Source organism: Neolamprologus multifasciatus, chromosome 12 (genome assembly GCF_963576455.1).
Source record: "Neolamprologus multifasciatus chromosome 12, fNeoMul1.2, whole genome shotgun sequence".
NCBI classification, from domain to species: domain Eukaryota; kingdom Metazoa; phylum Chordata; class Actinopteri; order Cichliformes; family Cichlidae; genus Neolamprologus; species Neolamprologus multifasciatus.
This window is the reverse complement of record NC_140450.1, coordinates 18,525,099-18,547,016: the sequence shown is the minus strand read 5'-3', so window position 1 is coordinate 18,547,016 and position 21,918 is coordinate 18,525,099. Positions and strand designations below refer to the sequence as shown.

Genomic DNA, 21,918 nt, shown 5'->3' with positions numbered 1-21,918 from the left:
CTGTCAAAGCACTGCCTGCCAACAGACTGCTTTATAAATCAAATCATGCTCATCCTAACTTGTCTCCCTCAGGTCTCTCTGAAGTGCAGAGCTGCAGAGGTTTCCCAGTGGGTGTTCCAGAGCTACGAGGCGGTGCTGAAGAACTGAACAAACAAGCATCCACCCAGCCGCAGCCCTTGCAGACTACCATCTCTCCCTCATTCTCTCTCGCCTGACCCATGAACCACATCACAGCCTCACACAGTGCCGGGAGCCGTTTCCCGCTGCGTTCGGTCGGGACACTGCGGTCCTCATGTTACCCAACCATTTCATCAGGATGGTTAATGGGTCTATCGGCCCTTTCTTTCTTGCTTGCTTTCTTCCTTTTTTCCCCTCCAATGCTGCAGAGAGATGTGGTTCACTCTCTTGGCTGCCTTTATCCTGTCCCCATCTTTGTTCACACCACATGCTTCAGTTTCAGGAAATCATCCCACATCCCCTGTTCTCCCCTGTCCGAGCCATCCTTAAACAATCTTTATTCGTTTCTTGGGGGGTGGGGGGCTGTGAATGTTTTTCTGCATGAGGCTCCTTTATCATTTTCAATCCCTGCTTTTTTTCTTTCTCTCTCTCTCTCTCGCTCTCTCTCGCTCATATATATATTGGAGTCTATTTTTAGCACCTGTGATCAGCAGGTGAATCATCACTTTCACCATATTTATTTGGGGGTTAATTTCAATTAAGATGTCAGACAGGATAGGCTTTGACTGTATTTTAGCTTCTCTCTCTGTGAAGGGGATAAAAGGCTGTGTGGATCTTGATAGAGCCACATAATTACATCTAAAAAAAAACATTACACTATTGTTTTTGTCTTTTAGTTTTCTTTTAGTATCTGGTTATCAGGGGGCTCATCGTCTGTCCCCAAAAGCAGAATGTGTGTTTCCGTGTGCATGGAAACTGTGTGTTACTGCGTGTTTAATTTTTCATCAACATCGCAACATTTTATAGACTAGCAGCAGTTGTCCTCGGACTACTCTCTTACTCGGTCATTCCATGGTTTAATTTTTGTTCGTAGTCTTGTTTAGCGCACATGCTGCAAACTGGGAGAGAGGCTCAGGTGGCGAGAGTTTTCTAAGTGTCGGCGCTCTCTGCGTCAGCAGTGCCAGCCACCCCGGGCTCTCTGCCACTTTGCTCTCCGTGTATCCACGCTGCAGCTCTCTCGAGGTCCACGCCTTACCTGACATGAAGGCTCAGGTGGAAAATAAAGCAAAACAGCTGATGCCATAGTTTGTAACACTTCTGAGTCACAAGCGCACATGTAGGTAGCAGGCAGCGTTCGCTAAAACAAAGCTGGATCAACATGCGGCGTCTCTGTTTGAGCTGCAGGCTCCGCTGATTAATTGGATTCCTTTTAGCGAGCTGTTACACCGACTGTACCGGCTCTACAGGATCAGCACGGAGGCTGTGTATTCTGAGTGTGTGTCTTTGTGTGTGATGCAGCTGATACTTATGACATGCTGTACAAAAAAAAATCAGATGTTTAATCAGATGTTTGTTTTTTCATTGTGTGTACATCATTTGAAGAACCATTAAAAGTCTTGATTAATTCACGTGTGTGTGGTTGGTTTTTTTTTGTTTTAAAGTAGTTGTATATTGTCACAGATTCCGTTTTAAAAATGCAGATTTTTTTTTCCCTTTCCTGTTGATGCTGAAGTCCCAGTGTTAAAGGATGTGAAACATTATCTCAGTTTTATTTTTGCACACAGAAATCGACAGACTCTAAGTTGTGCTCAGCCTCAATCCAGCAGTGAAATCTGAGGTTTATCCATCAGAGTGCACCCTCCTTTTCCTGAAAGTCCAACCTGCTTTGGAAAGCTTAACCAAGATTTCCTCTGCATGATCCAATGGTGGTCACAAGCACTTTTCAGCTCAAATCTCTGACTGCGTGAATCATAAGGTCAACAGAAATCACTGACCAGAGCAAAGTGAAGCTGTGACCAGTGTCAGACTTTCTTCTGCTGCTGTAATGAATGATCCATAATATTGATCCTGTAAGGACTCCAAAAGCGGGCGTTACTTCACTGTCTTTTAGTAAACGTCTCCTCTCTATGAGAACACAGTCATTAACTACCAAACCACAAATGTAATTTGTGTTACTAGCAGGGAAGTAATCACAGTATTTTATCTCTTAAATAGATTTTCTGAAGTGTTGGGAGGAGAAATCAAGAAGCTGAAGCCCTTCTTTTAAACTCAGTTATTTTCTTTTTTTTCTTTTAAATGTATCCAGATCACTTCCACTATTTATGGTCAGTCCAGGAGTGTCACACTTATTTTAACGTTGTGGACTCAGTTTCAGTGAAGCTATTTGCTCTAAACTGTTCACCTTAGTTTGATTGTAAAGAAGTTTAAATACACGTTTAATTTCTCTTAATCTTTATCTCTTAAGAGATAAAGAAGTGCAATAAAGCAGCATTTTTTTTTCAATGTTATAAAGAAATATTGCTGTGGAAAATCAAAGCAACTTGCAAGTATGGACTGACTGGGATTACACTGTAAGAAATAGAGGTCTTTATCCTAAAGTTAAAAAAAAACAAAAAAACAACTGTCACAACCAGAAAATGGTGTTAAAGATGGTGGAAAAGGAACATTTCTGTTATTAAACACAAACACCAATAACTAAATAATAAAATAAACCTCCATTCACTTAATGGTTTATCTACTACTTTGGCATATGGGGTTACATCTGTCAGTAAGAAGATTGAAACAGATGAAGAGACAGTTAAAGGTATAAAATGTGTGTCCTGCTTTTTAGAATTTTCCACATTTTCCAAAATGTAGCTGAGCTGAACAATGTGGCAGCTGGTTCTTATGTAGCGCTTTTCTACTCTGAGCACTCAGTGCTTCATACAACTTATCTCATTCACACCCATCCATATAAGTCCTTTCTATCTAGCATTCATACACATTCATACAGCAGACAGCAACTTGGGTTAGTATCCTTCCAAGGATATTTGGTATGGAGTAGCCAGCGACCTGCTCCACCTCCTGATCTACAGCCACCCATCATCAGCTCTCTTATGTGTTCTGAGAGTAATCTCATACATTCGGCTTACTCTTTATCTTGACATTTTCCAGATTTGGCATTTATCACTCGGTGGCAGCACGTCTATAATCCTCATTTGTGATGTTTGATCATCGATTTTCTGATAAAACATGTTTGGAAAGACAAAAATATCTTTACCACCATAACAACATACTGTCATTTATTTTAGCTTTAATCTCCTTCTTGTAACACATTTAAATGTGGATTTATTGAGCTTTTCTTTGAAATATTCTGTTTAAATAACATTCTTCCTTAGTGTCATTTTTTTAAGGCATTTGTTCTGTGATATATTTATTTTATTCAGCCAAGTTGTTTTTCATATTTTAGCTGCTGTAACACGGTCAATTTCCAGCTTTCAGGACAAATAAAGCTTTTATTTTATGTTCATTAAAGTAACAAATGCTTTCTACATATTTTATTTTAGGCTGCCGTGTTGTCAAACATCTCCTTGGCTGATATTTAACCAACTTCAGCATGTGACACTTGCTTTGTTATTTTTAAAGGTCCTTTTTGTAAATACCCTCTCCAAATTTCCACTAAAACTCTCACCATCGGGGGCATTGTTACCAGTGAGTATCCTTCTGTTCTTTTAACTTTTGATATTTCTTTTTAACTACTCCCATTTCCTCAAGAGCCTTCGCCTATTTTCCATTTGTTTATGTCTTATTAGTACCTTTACACATTTCACCAGTAAAACCCTAGAAATTTTGCTCCAACTGATTTGCATTCAGACATGTGTAAGTAAAAAAAAAAACAACCCACCAACAATAGGTCTGGGTTCATCCTGGAAAACTGGATCTAAAACGCTGTTCTTGTTAATAATAAGAACTAATCTGTGGAGGTGTGAACTAAAACATGCAAACTGTTTGCATGTTTGCATGAGAAACTTCTCGGATGAGAGGTGAAACGTCTTCAAGCAACTCAAAGAAGTCAAGACGCTTTTCTTTCCAAGCTCCTTAGACTACGATGACCTGGATGACTGAGAACCTTCACAGACATAAAACATGCAAACCTTTCACAGAACAGTCTCACACTTCTCTGGAGCTCATCTCAGTCATTCTGAGGAACCATAAACTGAATTGCGTTTATTGCTCAGCTTTGTCTGTGGTGCTCCGCTGTCAGCCGTAATTGTTCGAACAAATCCCGCCTCGCGTGCCCCGGGACCCTGTCCGGTCATAAGTCACCTCACAGGTATGATGTTCAGTCCTGCGCCGCCTCTCTGTGACCCTGTCGCGGAGATGATGTATAGTGTGTGGCCTCTTCCACAGCTATTTGTTTGCGGCGTATGGGAGCTCAAAGCTTTCGCACGCCTTGTGCACTACGTGATCCTATTGGACGAGCGGGGCAGTGGATATTGCAAATGATGATGGAGAGAGAGAGGGGGAGAGGGAGGGAAGTGGAGAGCTCCTGTCTTTCCAACGGCAGACACGCAGCGCTCCTTAAGACTCCAGATGCCTTTACAGAATACGCGCCGCTGTTTTCTGTGCGAGTTGCCTCTCCTGTCTTAAATCGATCGTTGTGTTATCGAAAACCAGAAGATTATGGGGATCGCGTATTATGCGGGAACACGTGGAAAGCTTATGAGACGAGCGGCTGCGCGCCCGTCCTCATTGTGATGGAGAAGCGCGGTGGTGCATCGCTGGGGATGAGTGAGAGGTGCGGAGGAGATAATCAACGAAGACACTGAGAGCTCCTGTGCGTTTGGACAAGGTCATCGGAGCCCAGCCTTGGCAGGATTATGTCCATGTGGAGGCGGCAAGGGCGGACTTTTATGCTTCCTCTCCGGGGACGAGGTTGCCTGGGGTGTCCCCTGAAAACCAAGAGTTTCTCTCCTTGCGTTGGCTCACAGAGGCGGCGAAGAGCCCATCTATTGGTGGCTGAGCTGTATTTTTGACCATCTGCGTGTCTTGGAGATAAAAGTTTCCCCGCTCTGCTCGACGGGTGGGTGCTCTATTCTCCCACCGACTCTTCTATTGAACGCAGCTGAAGCCAGTTAAGGTGATTTAGTGGGTGCTGGTTAAAGGGGCAGCGGCGGCGGGTGTGTTGAATTCCACCAGAGAAACAGCAAGAAAAAAAAAGAAAAGAAAAAGACAAAATAAAGATTTTTTTTTTTTTTTTTTTAAAGCAGCGGCCAGCTGTGTTTCTGGACTACAACATCTGCCGTTGTTGTCGTCGCTGTCCATGGTGCTGAACTCGGGCTCCAGGAATGGTGGAGACGCTGAGTATCGCAGTGATCGGTGCTCCCGGAGTGGGGAAAACTTCTATAATCCGCCAGTTCATCTATAACGACTTCTCGGAGGTGTACACGCCGACCAGGACCAGATATGTGTACAGACCCTCCGTCATACTGAACGGGAACATGTACGAGCTGAAGATTTTGGACGTCCCGCCGATCTCCTCTTTTCCATCAAGCTCCAGTCAGGTATCACGTCTCTGTCTCGGGAACTTTATCAGAGGAGGATTTAAACAAGCTTAGAGAGGAGGGGGTCCATTCTCTGATTGAACCCGCTTCTCATTTATTTAATCACTGCTTAATCTTACAAGTGCCCGTCTGTTCACAGCCGCTAACATCCCTCAAAGGCAAAAACACCAATTTTATTTATTCCTCTTTCAGTATCAGATGTCCCTAGTCTACTAGTTGCTATGGAGACCTGGCTGACTTAAAGCCTAAGAGCTTCACTTTGACGTTTTTAAACTCTCTTTGTCTCTGTCTTTCAGCCCGTTTATGAAGACAATATGCAAACTTGCAATATGCAAACTTGCAATATGCAAACTTGCATATTGTTCTGTGTTAATCGTAACATGTTTTCTACACACTTCTAAGAAACAGCAGTGCTGCTGCTGATATTTGTGTTGATTCTGCAGCATTGTGCTTCAGGCATGGCCACTGCACCTGGTTAAAACTCCCTTTTTAAAAATAGAGCAGACTGCCCTTTTATTCCTGACCACAGGTCAGATGCCACCCCTCATTAGATGGAGGCATATCTGGTCTTGACAAGAATCTGAGGTTCTTGAAACAGTCCTCATGTGGCCATATTGAAAGCATTATTAGGTCCTCTAACTTTTTTCACCCTCCCGCCTTACAGATCCTTTGTTAAACAGTCACAACCAAGGAGGAGGGGAACACTCAGACCCACAGAGGCTTCAAAACACCACAGACTTCTGAACCTCTGTTTTCAAAAACACAGCCAGTAAAAAATAAGAACAAAAAACCAGAACCAAGGATGTGGGAGAGCTGCTTCACCTGCTTCTCCAGCCTCCTCTAAACAGGGGCAGGGCTGCCTCTGTCCAGAAGTGTCATGTGAACAAGAAGACATGAGAGTAGAGGGGAGATCAAGAAAACACAGAGGTGCTTATCATGCAGTGCAAAACTAAGTGATGGGTGACAAACTCTACAGCCCTGATTTTGTGTAAAAAATATATTTTTGTGAGGCTTCAACTGTCTGAATCAGTCTAGGGGATAATCTTTTAAATCCTCTTTGTGTTATTATTCCGCTTACCTTGTGTGAATCAGACGTATTAAGCATTGTTTTAGTTGTTTTTTACATGGAATGAGAAGTGCGTATTTTGGCCCTTGACACTTAGAGGGAAATCACATTAAATCCTCTCTTTATTGGAAAGACATCAGCTCTCCGCTTTCCTTTCCCTATTAGTGGCCAAATGTGGAGAGTAGGATCTGTTACAGCAGCTGAAATCCTTCCAATCTACACATGAGCATGTGAGAACTGCTTTAATATCGCCTTAAAAATGTGACTCTATCCCTCGAGACAAATGATCCCCTTGTTAAAGTCCTCTTTACCATTTTTCCCAGCCCATTAAGTTGCTGAATATAGTGCGTCCCTCTCTTCGTATGCATGTGTGCGGTGCTTGAAACGGCACATCCCACTGCAAGTCTCTGCTGACGTGAGGCACGTGTTTGACTCCTGTCCACTGTGACCTCATTGGAAAGACCGAAATCTCCAAGGTCACCACAGCAAAGCCATTGATTTGCTGCTGCTGACTGTTTCTCTCCTTCCCTCCCAGTCGGTGTCACAGATAGGCCTCCCAAGAACAGCTGCGGTTATCTACCGCCGGCGAAAGTGCCACTGAGAAAATGAGATCAAGCCAAGCAGGAGACAACAAAAGCACAACGAGAAAGAGAGACCTCCCAAAGTGCTGTTTTTTTGTGCGCTCACAAAGCTATGGCGTTAACACAGAAAACATCTGACAGGGCAGAGCAATCATCATGTCGGGGTTATACAAAGCTTCCCTACTAGATTTAACATTTTATTGGAAGGTGTTAAGAGTTCTGCAGACTGCTTACGCTACAGATTCCTGCTGGGAAGGCACCAAGTTTCCTTTTTTCCAGCTAAAGTGCTTTGAACCCCCATTAAGCAATAAGCAGGAGCAGCTGCAGGAAGAGGGGACGAGGTGCATCTCATGAGTTCAAGTGTCTCAAAGGTTGAGTCACATTTGAGGGGTTTCCTCCTCATTTGATTGTCTTTGGTTAAACATTTCATGCTAATGTCAGAGTGGTGGTGCAGGCTCTTTGTCAAAGGTGTACCAGCAGAGAAATTCATTAGCTGAGTGCTGCCACAACATTTCCATCTGACAGATTTACGGTTACTCATTTGCTAAGGAACAACACCTGGAAGGCCCGCTGTGCTTTGTCTCGCTCGTTCTTGCTTCCTCTGGTGCTTCATCCTCTATTCACAGTGGGAGACACGGGGCATTTTTGAGTCACTGCGTTTAACCCCGCAGCCACAGAAATCTAACGTGGATCAGGGGCAGTTGGATGTAATGAGGGGTGAGTTGAGCCAGCACAAAGAATCCTGATTGAATTTTACTTGGTGAAGACAGCAAATTAAATAAAAGCACACTTCACTGTTAGAATACAGTCGGGGAATAAGAGAGGAACAAAGGAGAGAGGGGAGGGAGAGAGCGGGAATTTGTTTTGGTCAATTAGAAAGTTTAATGGACACCGTTGAAGCCGAGGTGACCAAATGAGGTTTTATATTGTCCTATAAAATTTGTGATGAATAAACTGCAGAATAGAGTGAGTCAGTACGCCTCCGCGCTGATGTAGCCCGGCAATTTCTCATCAGTTCAGATTATTTTATAAGAACAGCAGTGGCGTTCTAGCAGGCGACTTGTGACCTCATTTCAACAACATACAGAGACATTAAAAAAATCTTTTTTTTTAATGCTGGAAAGAGGCAAGATTTGTATCATTTTTCCCGTGAAGCTGGGTTGGTGTAATGATTTGTTTGCTTTGTGGTGTGTGTGTCTGTTTCTGAGAGTATTGCATTGAGAGAGCATCTGTCCTGGTGTGTCAATACGATGTAATGACAGATGGATTTAAGCGTGACAGAAGATTCAGCATGATTTTTTCTTGTTCTTTTCTTTTCCCTTTCTCTTCTTTTCCCTTTTTGTTCTTGCCATAATGTATCTCCATGACTTCCTCCCACACAAAATGCTCCGTCTCCTGCTGTCTCTGGGCATTTTTCTCAGCTATCTCTGTCAATACTTTCATATATAACAGCGGGGAAACTATCGTATTTCACGCTTGCAGATGCAGCAAGAAAAATGTGTGCGTCTGTGAAGTGCACATATCGGTGAAGCGTTAAGTGCTGACAGGATCTGGAAGTGAAACCGAGCACAAATGTATAATAATCATAGTGGATCATTCATTCTGAATTGCATTTAATCTGTTTTTGCTGATATATACACAAATATCATTATACTATCTGCAAAGGCACAGTTTTTGTAGTTTTCCCTGTGCACACCTTCACAGTTGATTTTAAATAAAACATCCAGAGGTGATAGAAGTGCAGACTTTTAGCCTTAATTCGAAGGGTTTAATGAAAATGTTGCATTAACAGTTTAGCAGTCCCTCATTTTCAGTGGCTCACAGTTAGTTCTACATTTGATTGACGGGCAGTTTCATGGCCAGGTGAGGCACGTTCACTTGTTATTTCATAATAAATGAAACAGACAGAATATCTGAAGTGTTGAATTTTTATTTCGTAGCTTTTCACCAAAATTTTAAATACGAGTCTCAAATAGATGTCGGTGCAAGTGAAAGACATCGTCACTGAAACACCAAAATTATCCTCTCAGAGAGAGAGCAAAACTCCAGGATCGGCTAAATCAGCAATCTTTTATGCCATTAAAAAATAATAAATGCTCAGAAAAGCCACAGAGAATGATTTCCATGGCTAAAGAAACAACTTTATAGCACCTAACAAAATTAAGGATACTCTTAAGGAGGTAGGAGTATTGTTATCGAGGACTACAATCAAGAAACACCTTCATCAATGGAAATACAGAGAATTTACAATAAGGTTCACACAGTTACACTGAGGAACAGGAAGGCCGGATTAGAGTTTGACAGAAAACATCTAGACGATAAAAGATGAAACCAAGATTAACCTGTACTAACATAATAGAAGGAAAAAAGGTCTTGAGTTCTTGTGACCAAGGCCTGCTGGCTGTCCGGCATACAAGGTTAAAAACTAAAGGTGACAGAGCGTTTGTATCTCTGGCTCCCAGACTCTGGAACTCTCTGCCATTGAGTTTGAGATCTGTGGACTCAGTCATTTCTTTTAAGAAGCAGTTAAAGACTTATCTTTTTAAAATCGGTTTTGGTTGACATTGGATGATGTACGTTTTGAGCCTCTGTGAAGCACTTTGTGATTTAATCTGAAAAGGTGCTGTATAAATAAAATGTAACTTTACTTACTAATAGAAGACAAAAGTATTGAGCATTAGAGAAAAGGTCATGATCCCAAGAATACCACGTAGAAACATATGCCTGGCAGGGGAACCAGGACACTTTGTTGGTGATGTGATTGCTGACTGAAGCTGCAGGATTAACTGTGAAGTGTACGGGGCGACACTCTCTGCTCAGATTCAGACAAATGCTACAAAACCCATCGGCAGAGCTTCACAGCACAAACAGAAAATGACCCAAAGCAAACTGTAAAAGCAACCGAGAGTTTGTCAAAGCAAAGAAAGTAGATATCCTTGAATGGCAAGTCTTCGCCTGATCTCAGGCTAGTAGTGCAGCTTTTCAGGTATTAAATACAAAACTCAGAGCAGAGATACTCACACACGAGCAGCAGCCAAAGGCAGCTGTAAAAAAAGGCCCTGCATCTCAAGCAAAGAAAGACAGCATTTCCTGATGTCCATGGGTTCCAGACTTCAGGCTGCAAAGAATTAAACAAGCTGGCAACCCTTGTATTTGCACTTATACAAGAATAAAATTAAATCCATTATGGTTGTGTACAGTAGTGTAAAACTGTGCCCAACAAAATATGGACCAGACAAGCCTTGTAGAGATGACTCTAACAAGCTTGATCAGCAAAACACACCCTCATCCTCAGTGCTAATTACTGCCAAGTCAAATCTGAATAAAATGCTGACATTTCACTCAACAAAGCTGAAGCAAAGATTCCTTGAATGGGCTCTTAGTACAGTTAGATTTAATTAATTGTTAAGTACTCGCAAGCCATGTTATTTGTTCTAGATCAGTGATTTGAATTAGAAGTAGCCTAGCATACTAGACAGCTAGCTAGCAACCAGTTGGTGTTTCCCCCTCTCATTCAACTATTCCCTTAAAAATGCAAAGTTCAAGTGCTAATAACATCACAGTTGGTGAGTTATATTAAAAATCACCTCTGGTACACTTATTATGAACCTGTACTAATGTAGCACTTTTTCGCTCAAAGAGCTTTCTTACTACAAGCCTCATTCATGCAAGTGCAATAAGAGCTTTTAGTTAAACATTCACACTAGGGGTGGTGGTGGTGGTGGTGTTTGTAGCTCTGGAAGATTTGGAAAGGTTGGCGACTCCATACCTGGCTGCATGCCTAAGAATCAGTGGGCAAGTAGCTGAAGCTGAGTTGCTCTCCGATGTGTGAGGAAATCGAACTACTGACCTCTTGATTAGTAGATAACCTGCTCCACCTCCTGAGACACAGTCACCCCAAAGGAAGTGAAACATCAGCTACTGAGACTGTAAACCATTTTATTTAAACTTGTATTCATATTTCCATTGTACAGTTAGGCCTTTAAATTGTGAGTCTAAGCAGATTAACTTGCTTTTCGAGGCTGCCTCAGTGTCCCTTCGAGTAACTGCACTTCAAAGTGCACTTCAACTGGTTTCATTTTTCAGCCATGGAGGTTGTGCCTCGGGTCAGACCCAGCAATTGGTCTTGATGTTAAGCTTCCAGCTCCTGGCTTTATCTTATTAGTATTTAACAAAGTAGGCAATCTTCTCATCTAACTCTCTGGCAGCAAACATGAAAGGATATCTGTAAGGACAAGAAAGACATAGAGCAACTTCCATATCTCTCAGTTTCCCAATCCATTCTAATTCTTGAGAATTTCCATTTTTGACCCCTCGTCAGCATCAGCCAGAGTCTCCTTGTCACCTGAACACTGGAGACTTACAACAAAGGGCAATAAATGGTTTTGCTGGTCCAGGTCATTACTTTGAAAAGGGGACTTCCATCCCTAAGGGATGTAATGGATTTTAATTCCAAATCAACCAGCGTGACCTGTGTTTGACATATCTGTAATAGCTCAGCATTGGCCCCAGCCAGGTTACACCAGCCGCCCTCCTGCACTGGATGGAGTATTGATCCACTGCAACCACTCATTACGTTCAAGCTGCCTCCACTAATATCAGAGCCATGGAGGCTTTGCCATAGCCTGCTGAAAACTGACCACGGCCCTGCAGTTGTCAGGGAAACACGCTCTGTTTGGGTCTTGAGGAGCAAAGGACGAGCTGCTCTTTTTCCACGCTGTGGTAAGGCGACCGAGTGGAGGACACAGACAGTGGCACCACACTTCACAGTCACACTCCCGCAAGCACATTCTCACATCCCGGCGAGCACACACAAATAAACATGCCCACACATGCCGTTTGCATTCATTTGGTTACCGCGTATCAGTGCGCTGCCTTTTCTTTACTGCTCTGTTTTGGCCTGGGCCTCGTGTTTGGGGTTTGGAGAAGTAGTATTGCTGCTTCTGTGCCGGCTCCTCCTCCACATTTAAAAACAGGACTTGGACGACAAAGAGATACGAGATGAAAACACAAGCTGCTATTTTTAGCCCCGCGGGATGTGAGGCTGCAACCACAAGCCACTGTACTTACGTCGTCAGCTGCCTCAGTTATCATGAACTGTGATGACAGCGAACATTTCTGGTTTGTTCGGGAAACACAACAAATTTTGGACTGGAGCTGTACTGGACACTTCAGGATAGACTCCAGGAAGAAAATGAATTGATGGAAAGAAAAAAAAACACTCTTGCTGAAAACACTGTGAAAGACCAGAGAAAACTGCACTTTACACCAGTTTCCACAACACATCGTCCCACTTACGCTTTTTACTTTTGATGGCAGTGATCTTATTGCCATCTCCGTGCCTTCAGTTCATATTCATTGTACAGATTAGCTGTACAGCATGTTTAATTTGAATGCAAATCCCCCCCCCCCCAAAACCTTGACAGCAGTGTAATTAATTTTTTTCTATTCACGTTTCTATTTTAGGTTACACAAGCTGTGTAAGTGCTGGAAAAAGTGTAGAGTAAACACCACATGGAAAAAATGACTTAACGCTGTACAAAATACTGTAGCAAATCCATCAACATTGCACTGCTCTACTACGGGGTCACATTAGATTGCATGCTAATTATAAGCATGCAAATTAAAATGGGGCCTGACAATCAGCACTTTGATATGTGAGCTTTCAAAGCAATACGGGCACAACAAGCACGGCTCCATCATCAGAGCCCCGAGGTTCAGGTGCATCAGTCAAAAAGCATCAAATACATCAGAGCAGAATTTCACTGAAAATCAGTGCAGCATAACATAATAAACAGCTTCAGGAGAGGCAGTGATCACATGGGGAAATTGATTTGTATGTAAATTCTTTTAAAAATGTGTTCACAGGGATTTAAAAAAAAACTGTTTTAAAAAAGAGCTCAGGAGTTAGGAGCAAATCGAACAGCAGCCACTGTGTGAAGTAAATCTACACTGAGTCTGTGGAAATGTTCCAAGGTTAAATCAGTAATCTTAACAACATAATATAAACTCACTGGCCATTTCATTAGGTATACCTTTTCAAGCGCTCTCAAATCTCTATCGGCCAATCACATGGAAGTGTGCCTATGCATGAAAACATGTTCAAACCGAGCGTCGGATGGGGAAGAAAGGTGATTGAAGTGACTTTGAACGTGGCATGGTTGTTGCTGTCAGGGTAGTCTGAGTATCTCAGAAAATGCTGATCTACTGGGATCTCTGGGGTTTACAGAGAATGGTCAAAAAAGAGAAACTACCCAATAAGCTGCAGGTCTCTGGGTGAAAATCTCTTGTCGATGCCAGAGGTCAGAGCAGGTCAGATGCATTGAAGAGTGAAAAGTGGGTTAGAAAAGTAAACTGTGTAGTAAAAGATCCAGAGGACTGAATGACAGTAAAGGTTGCACGATCTGATATCGTCGTGTTGGTGTTGTTCTATCATTGCACTACCTGATGACAGGTAGACAAAAGTTATATATTTTTAACATCAATGATACGTTTTATGGCACCAATGACATGATTTGTGGCTCAGAATGATTTGATGACATTGGTTTGACATGTGCTTCACAGATTATAGGCCGACAAGTCATTTACAACAGCTTAAATGTGGGTGACCATCTTTTGGCACAACACCAGAAACTTCAAAGTGATCACAAGAAAAGATGTCTTGGGCCTCACAAGCCTCTTTTAAGGCCACAACCTGTGCCGCTTTTCATTTCATTTAAAGGAATATAATAAACCTGAATGTAATGTGTTGACCGGTGAGCTCCAAATGTGGCAGAAAACAGATTTGGGTTTTTATACAGAGCCCAGCTTTCCACGCTTCCAGCATTCATGTTAAGCCAAGCTAAGCAGTTTCTAGTTCCAGCTTCATAGTCATTATTAGTCATTCTCATCCCCAGCTACTAAACTGTATTTCCCCAGATGTTAGACTACATTTGAAAGATCCTCATCACACCGTTGTCTAAAGTGCAATGCCGTTTGTGCATTACAGCAGTCTGCATCTAATAAGAACGACCCTGTTTATTGCAAAGTTAATTTCCAATGTTTGTCTGTTAAATTATATTAAATTGGATTGAATTATGTTTCACTGAACTGAACTGAGGCGGTTTCACAGAGTCTAGGCCCTTCATTAGCAGTGTGTGGGAACACCAGAGGTTATGTCTGCTCATCCCTTGATCCGCTGTTGCCTTTTTCATCTTTTCAACATTCTCCCAGGCCTGCGTTTGTGTTCTCATTTCCTTCCCTCAGTATATCTTTTCCCCCCAGCCCCTGAACTTCCTCTATTTGCCTCTCCCTCTTTTATCAGATCAAATGTTTATACATTAATTTCATGCTGTTACAGGCAGCAGGTCGGCAGTGGTGAGCTTGTGACGGCTGAGTGATACACATTTGGATAGAGGGATGGTTCCTCACGTTTCTATTAAAACTAATGGCTCTCAGTAAGGTGCAAATAGACCCACGTGCACTGTGTGCTTTGATTACATTTTGAATTATGCTTTGAAAACCATTAGCATGAACAAAATGTTGCTTTTTTTGCCACATCAGAGCACCGCGTTCCCTTTTTTCCTCTCCTGACAGAAGGTTGTGTGTTTTCTTTGTCCTTGAACAGTGTGCAGTGTTTTACTGCGGGTCATCGTGTTTTATGACTTAGTTCAAAGCTGTAAGATTCCCAGAACCATGTCTGCTCGAGGAATTCATAGACTGCACTTTGTAACTGCGAAGCAAACAGGGAAGCAAACTGCGACAGAGCAAAGTTCTGTTACATAAAGAGGAAAAAAAATTAAGCAAGGCTGATGGGATTATCGTTAGTCTTTTAATCTGTCGTGAATCAAAGTATTGGATTGAAATTTCTCTTTGATGATGACGCTGGTGGCAAAGTCATCAGTTTGTCCTGAAGGGGAAATTAATGTCCGCACCCAATTTCACAAGAACGTATTCATGAGCTGATGAGCCATTTCACTCAGAACCACAAATAACCTCATCATGGCATTTGAGGAAATGTCAGACTTTGACAAAGCCATTAGGACACACTGCCTGGGAACCTTACACATCTGCAAAGTCTTCCATCTAATACGTCAGCATACCCGAGAGACCATGTCAGTTCTTAAGCTTGACTAAAACGTGTCTTGGACGTACTCATATGTTTGCATATTTATGTGTTTCTCTACATATCTGTCCTTTCAGGAATGGCTGGATTTGCGCTGCAGAGGTGTTCGTAATGCCAACGCATACATCCTGGTGTATGACATCTGCTGCGTGGAGAGCTTTGAATACGTCAAAATGATCCGACAGCAGATAGTAGAGAACAGGTATGGTCACAAACACTCTCTGCTGACAACGCAGATGTTGAACATACGGTCCAAAAGCTTCAAACCAGGACTGTCAAACTCATTGGACATCATGCATCACATACATATAGCCTGCTTTGATCTTAAGTGGGCCAGACCAGTGAAACTACATGATTAATGTATAAAATTACAGAAAAATGTTTAGTGGTAGTTAATTTACCAGATTCTCCTTCGATTTTTTTTAAATTTTAAAATATTAAAGTTTTGTTAATTCACAAAACAGAGATTTTCCTGTAAATTAATCATTTATCTATTGGGGGGAGGGGGGGGGATCTTTTTCCATTGGAAATTTTTCGTCCTGGGCCTTATGTTTCACACCCGTGCTTTAAACCCTATATTTAATTGAAAACTGAACCACAATGACGCTGTCAAGACTCACAGGCATTACTGTTTTCTAATTTTAAAAAAAATCTAGGACAGGGACAACAAAAGACCAGAAATATTACGTAATGCTGAAAAAAAAAAAGCTGTTGGAACATCTCAGAGCTAATTAGGTTAATTAGCAACAGGTCAGTAACATAAAAGAGCATCCCACAGAGGCAGAGGCTTCAGAACTGAGAATTAAGAGGATGGTCGGTTTACCAAATAAATGCATAAGAATAATGTTTAGAACATAAAAATTACAAAGTTTCAGGGATTTTATCATCAAAGTACAAAATACCAAAAAATAAAGGCCCAGCATGTGAAAATGTGAAAATGAAAGTTTTAGCTTGTAGAGCCACCTTTAGCAGTAATAACGTAAAGTAATAGTTTTCTGTGGGATTTTTATACAGAGCCCAGCAGGCTCTCACTTTGACTTTTTTTTTAACTTTAGCTCCACTCTTCTTTACAACGTTGCTTCAGTTCATTGAGGTTTGTTAGCATTAGCTCTGTTAAGAGTCCACCACAGCAGTTCAATCAGGTTGAGGTCTACGCTTTGCCTGGAACATTGCAGAACTTTGTTTCTGTTGTTTTTCAGACATTCTGTTGTAAATTTGCTCCTTTGCTTGGGATCGTTGTCTTGTTGCATGGCCCAATTCCAGGCAAGCTTTAGCTGTTGGAAGACGGCATCTAGAACACTTTTCTACTGAATACTGAGTCATTGATTGCAAGGTAAAACAAGCCCAAGGCGTCACTTGACGGTTGTACTAACTAGAATTTGTCAAGGTTTCCTTGAGCATTGCACAGTCGGACCTTGTAGTGAAATTGGTCAGACATATGCTCCTGGAAAGACTGTGACATTGTCTTAACAAACAGCTACATTTGACTAGCAGCACCTGGCTGTTTCTTACCATCTTAATTCCAGTGGAAGCAGTAATGATGTTTAGTTTTTCACAGAAATTCTAGTGTAGTCGAGTCATGCATGGGATTGGACTATTCAGATTGTTATCAGTGCACAGCTTAAAAAGCCAACATCCATACTGTAATCGTATAGAAGATCATTAGTGCACATGCCATAAGTAACATACACCTTTGAAGGCTCCGTATGCACGTTTTGGAGCAACGTGTGCTGCCATCCAGAGGGGATGTTTCTCAGGAAAGGCCTTGTTTATTTCATAAAGAGTGCGAAATCAAATTCCACTTGTATTACGGCAGCATGGCTGCATAGAAAGATAGAGGCAACAAAGTATTCAACGTGCTCCTGTCTCAACCTTTTAAAAAATATGTTGCTGAAATCAAATTCAATAAAAAAAAATTATTTCAACAATTCATGTGTTGTTTTTGTGCTGTTTTCATTTGAATATAAGTTTGAATGATTTGCATTTCATTTTTAACTAAATGTAATGCAACAATCCTGCTTTTTTTTTGTTAAACCGCTGACACACAGCTTGTTAACCTTCACTGATGATTTGTAATGAAATCATCCCGTCACCCGTCTGAAGACAGCACACAATTTCACAGACTGTCACAAAGCTGTACAATTACATGATGGTGACAGTGATTTTTAGGCTTCTTGTGGTGGTATCTTTCAATTTAGCGTGCACGCTCATAGTGATGACAGTTCACTGTCTGATGACATTTGATTCTTGTGTGATGCCTAAACCCACACTAGTAATTTAAAGGCTATTCTCGGGGCAGTCGTACAGATAACATACAGTAAATGCTTCCTGGATTTGCTTTGCACCTGCTGCATATGGGGCCAGAAATCCCTCGCTCTCCAGTCGTCAGCTGCATGCATATATTTACATATAGAAAGGTGCATTGGGTGGCTTCATTTGTTTGCCATGTTGTACAACACCAAACTGCCTCTCCACAGTTGATGCCCACTTTCTTGCAGCTCTGAACGTGTAACCACGAATGTTTATGATTTAAGACAGAAACCCATTATCCCCAGCAACTATGGAAGAAATGGTGAATGTGAGAGGAATAGACAACAGGGGGAAAATGTGCAATCATGGAGAGTCTAACATCAGACTGGAGAAGGAAAGGAAAGGAAGGGGAGGAGAAGGGGGCAGATACTGTAAGAGGAATCATTAATAATCGGCTTTTTTTTACTCTGTGTGTCAGCTGTCGAAAAAAAAAGTCTATTGTTGAAATGTTCCTCAGAAATCTTTTATTATTCTGGTTCCCACTAGCGAGGAGCCTACCTTCAGTTCAGTGAGGCTTGTGACAGTGTTGCGTCCCTCCATCATTCCTATCCCCCCCCCCCCCCCTTCTCATGAAGGGATGCATGCACACCGCCTCCCACATTCAGTACACCTCATTGTGCACAAGTAGTCAAGCCCGAGCAGATATGCAAGGAGATATTTTTAAGGCTGTTATGTGAGCACAACCTGTGAAAAGGAGAAAAGTGAGATGATTGCTGCGGTGTGGTTGTTCAGCTCCCAAGTTTTGAGAACTTCGCCTCGGGGCTTGAAAATTGCACCGCTCATCTCTCTCAGGCTGCATCGCTTTCTCTTCGGCGAGCCATTTTGTCCATCTGTCGAGGCAGACGTGCAAATATTCAAAAGTATGCAAAAGTCTTTGTCGTACAAAAAACGCCTTCATTTGTTCTGAGAGAAAGAGCTAAGTTGTTAAGGCAGCTGTTTAAACAGTTTATACACTTGTCTTTTCTAGATGTTCTGAGTTCAACATCGGTTGTTACAGCTTTTCCTAAATAGTTTATATTCGTAGGCTTTTTTATTATTATTATTACAAATCATTAACTCAATGATCTTGCCTCCTAAATAAGCAGCAAAATTAATATTATTGTTATCATCAACATTTCATTTTACTCTAAACTAAACTAACTAAACTAAACAGCTTAATTTCCCACACTGCTGCACTAAACTTATTTTCATTTAAACACTTCTAAACCATTACTAATCACGGTTAATTGTGGTCGACTTGAGGAGGTGCTGTATGTTTTTCATTAGTGCTGCAGGACTAATCTTTATATTTGCAGGTCTTACCTTTAATATCTGCACGTCCTTTACAGAGAAGATAACTGTCAGTATGACGAGAGGGGCGCCTAGGTTGTTAGTGTAACATATTGGGGATATTTATATATCAGAGTAGTTTTGTAATATATTTTATTATTTATTATTGGTACTTTAACTTGTTCGTTACTGCCTTCGCGCAACTGTGACCACATAAATTCCATTGGGATTAATAAAGTATTCTGATTTTGCTTCTGAGTTAGAATTTTATAACACATCCCTCCGGCTTGCCGTACATTTTCCCACTCAATAATGCTGTAAAGCCCTCACTGCAGCATGCGGTGGGAGGCCCCTTGAGCCTGTGAGTTTTAATCCTCCAGTCCACCCCCACACACCTCAGAAGGAAGGGAAAACTGTGCAGAGACAACAGCTGTGACAAACACCAACACGATGGCTTTGCTGGGTTTTAAAAAATACAAATAAATAACACAACCTTCTTTTCTCATACTCCTGCAGGGAAGGTAGCAGCAGCGAGGTGCCAATCCTGGTGGTGGGTAACAAGAGAGATCTGCAGCGTCAGCGCTTCATGCCTCGCAGGGCCGTGTCGGTTCTGGTGAAGAAGACATGGAAGTGCGGTTATGTGGAGTGCTCTGCCAAGTTTAACTGGCACGTAGTCCTGCTCTTCAAGGAGCTGCTGGGGATTGCTGTGGCACGGGGGATGCGCCAGAACCACACCTCCATTCGTTTGCAGGGGGCGCTACAGAGGAATCGCTGCACCATCATGTGACCCTCAGAGCTCCCTCCACCCCTGCCAACTCAGGAGTGGAGCGGCAGCAGAGAGAAGGACTTTCTATCAAAATGGCTGGGAAAAATAACCCCGTGGCCTCCTGCTTTACTGAGCTGATTTTTCTTAATGAGGTTTATTAGACTCGTGCGCTGTAAAAGACACTCAAATTACTCACATGGTCATCCAACCACTTCCTAGTCAACTGTGTAGAAACAAGGAAGGAAATGGGAAAAAGAAAGCAGGTGACAAACAATACAAAAAGCATAGCACAGATATGTTTCTCACATCACAGGTCAACATTTCAGGCTGCGCTTCCCAATATGAAAGGTCTGTCGCTGGGCCTGACAGGGCAGAAGCTGTGCTTGTGAGAGTCAAAGCGGACAGGCAGCAATATCATCCAGTCTTCCTTTTGAATTTGCCACACTCTGTAAGGTCAAAAGCAGAAGCTCACATCACTGGATTTATTGGGATTTGTGCATGAGACCCACAGGCAAAAAGATGGAAACGATAAAAAGTGAGAGCGCTCATTTTCTGCGCCAGTTATCTCAAAATGTACATAGATAGATATGGTTAGGTGGTGTTTAATTTTAGATTCTGAGAAGTAGCCTGCATTTTTGTTCTCTCCCCCATCCTCTATTAGAATCTTAAAAAAACAGTAAAAGCTGCTTGTTCACAGAAAGGCTGTTTTAAGGTTGTCTTGCAGCAGAAAATGCTGCAGTCCCTTATCATGATCTACTGTAGGACTTTAATCTGCTCCCTCCCCTCACTCAGTGTCTGTTTCTGATGAATACATTAAATCCAGGGAACGGGGAACCTGCAGGAGGCTCCGGAGCCTGAAACAAGAACCTGTGTGTGGAGTGCATGTGTGTCTGTGTGTGTGTGTGTGTGTGTGTGTGTGTGTGTGTGTGTGTGTGTGTGTGTGTGTGTGTGAGAGAGAGAGAGAGAAAGAGATGGAGAGAGGGAGAGGCAGGTTTATAGTTGACATTCAGGCAAGCAAAGGACAGACGTGGCAAGATAACAGACAGATGTTGAAACACTGGATTAGAAAGGAGCAATAAACACACACAGGGATGTCCAGACACATTATTATATTAAAAATGCCTCGCCACACACAGTCAATGTAATCCACTTGCGCTCCAGCAGAAATACACACGCAGAACTCGGTGGCTTCCATATCAATATGTGAATACTATCTAATTGGTCATATCGTGAAATTAACAGCAACTCTTTTCATTTCATTAGGCCGAGGTATGTGAATATGCCAGCACTGAAAGCAAGCAGATCTATTGTATATACACGATTGATTCATAGACTAATTGAGTTGCATGCTTTTGTTGGTAGAGCCAACGGGTCAGGGTTTAATTGCACTGATGTGAAAATGTGATACTGTGTTTAATTTTTGTAATACATGGTTTTTTGACGCTGTAATGAGCAACTGAGTGGAGTGAATGTGGTCGTTTTTCACCGGCATGTGAGAGCACAAGCTCACGATACTCTACCAAGGTGTATTGTTGAACCCTTCAGTCAGGCCAAATGGCTGTGTTAGATTTTTTTGTTTGTTTGTTTGTTTTTCTAGTTGGGAAAAAAAAAGAGAAATATGTAGCAGAGATAAACTAGAAAGCAACTGCGTGTAGCATGACTTCTCATCATTTCGTTTGTGTGCATTTTCAAATAAAAAGGGCTACTGTTTTTTATCACATACATCACTTGTGTTGTGTTATTTTTACAGTGTCAGTACTGTAAGTAATTTTGTTTGGCTTTTGGTTGCGTTTTGTTTTGTTTGTTCTTTCTGACACATGATTATTAAAAGCATTTGAGAACAACAACCTTGCTCTGATCCCTTTTTTTCTCCATGTGCTTTTCATGGCTTCACCACATTAGGATCATTTCTACAACATTGCCATCTTGTGGTAAAGCGATGTTATCAGGAACCACATCAGAAGCATCAAACACACTTCCAGTTACTGGATTTTGCTGCTCAAACATGTGTCTGACCCCCCCCCCCCCCCCCCCCCCCACACACACACACACTAGTTTTAACCAACTCAGTTCGTTTAAGGTGGCAATGTGATGATATATTCAGTCTAGACGGACTGCATTTTTCAAGAGGGACCTGACTAAATACAACACATAACAGTATGACAAGTAAAGAAAGACATACACCTGACATTCAGTACACACAGTTGAACACAAACATGCAAATAATATAACAGATAAATAACAGATCATTACAAAAGCAGTCACACTGACCAAAGGAGCTATTCTCTCGCTCCTTTAAAGTGGACAATGTCATCTTCTTC

At 41.9% G+C, this 21,918-nt stretch overlaps 2 protein-coding genes across 7 annotated transcripts in view; both read left to right on the top strand.

Annotated features, from left to right (window-relative positions):
* ap1b1 (adaptor related protein complex 1 subunit beta 1) overlaps window positions 1-1,586 on the top strand; it is a 29,052-nt gene extending 27,466 nt beyond the window's left edge. For all 6 annotated transcript variants that reach the window (XM_085181620.1, XM_085181621.1, XM_085181623.1 and 3 more), the window contains one exon: window positions 73-1,586. In XM_085181620.1, the coding sequence (XP_085037746.1) occupies window positions 73-147 (75 nt within the window). In that variant the 3' untranslated portion in view covers window positions 148-1,586. The remainder of the gene's footprint in view (window positions 1-72) is intronic.
* A 2,863-nt stretch (window positions 1,587-4,449) lies between these two features.
* On the top strand, window positions 4,450-21,444 carry rasl10a (RAS-like, family 10, member A). Its single transcript, XM_085181641.1, has 3 exons — window positions 4,450-5,501; window positions 15,330-15,454; window positions 19,348-21,444. Exons 1-3 carry the CDS (start codon window positions 5,286-5,288, stop codon window positions 19,616-19,618), a joined length of 612 nt encoding a protein of 203 aa, XP_085037767.1. The 5' UTR covers window positions 4,450-5,285; the 3' UTR covers window positions 19,619-21,444.
* Window positions 21,445-21,918: the final 474 nt, after the last annotated feature.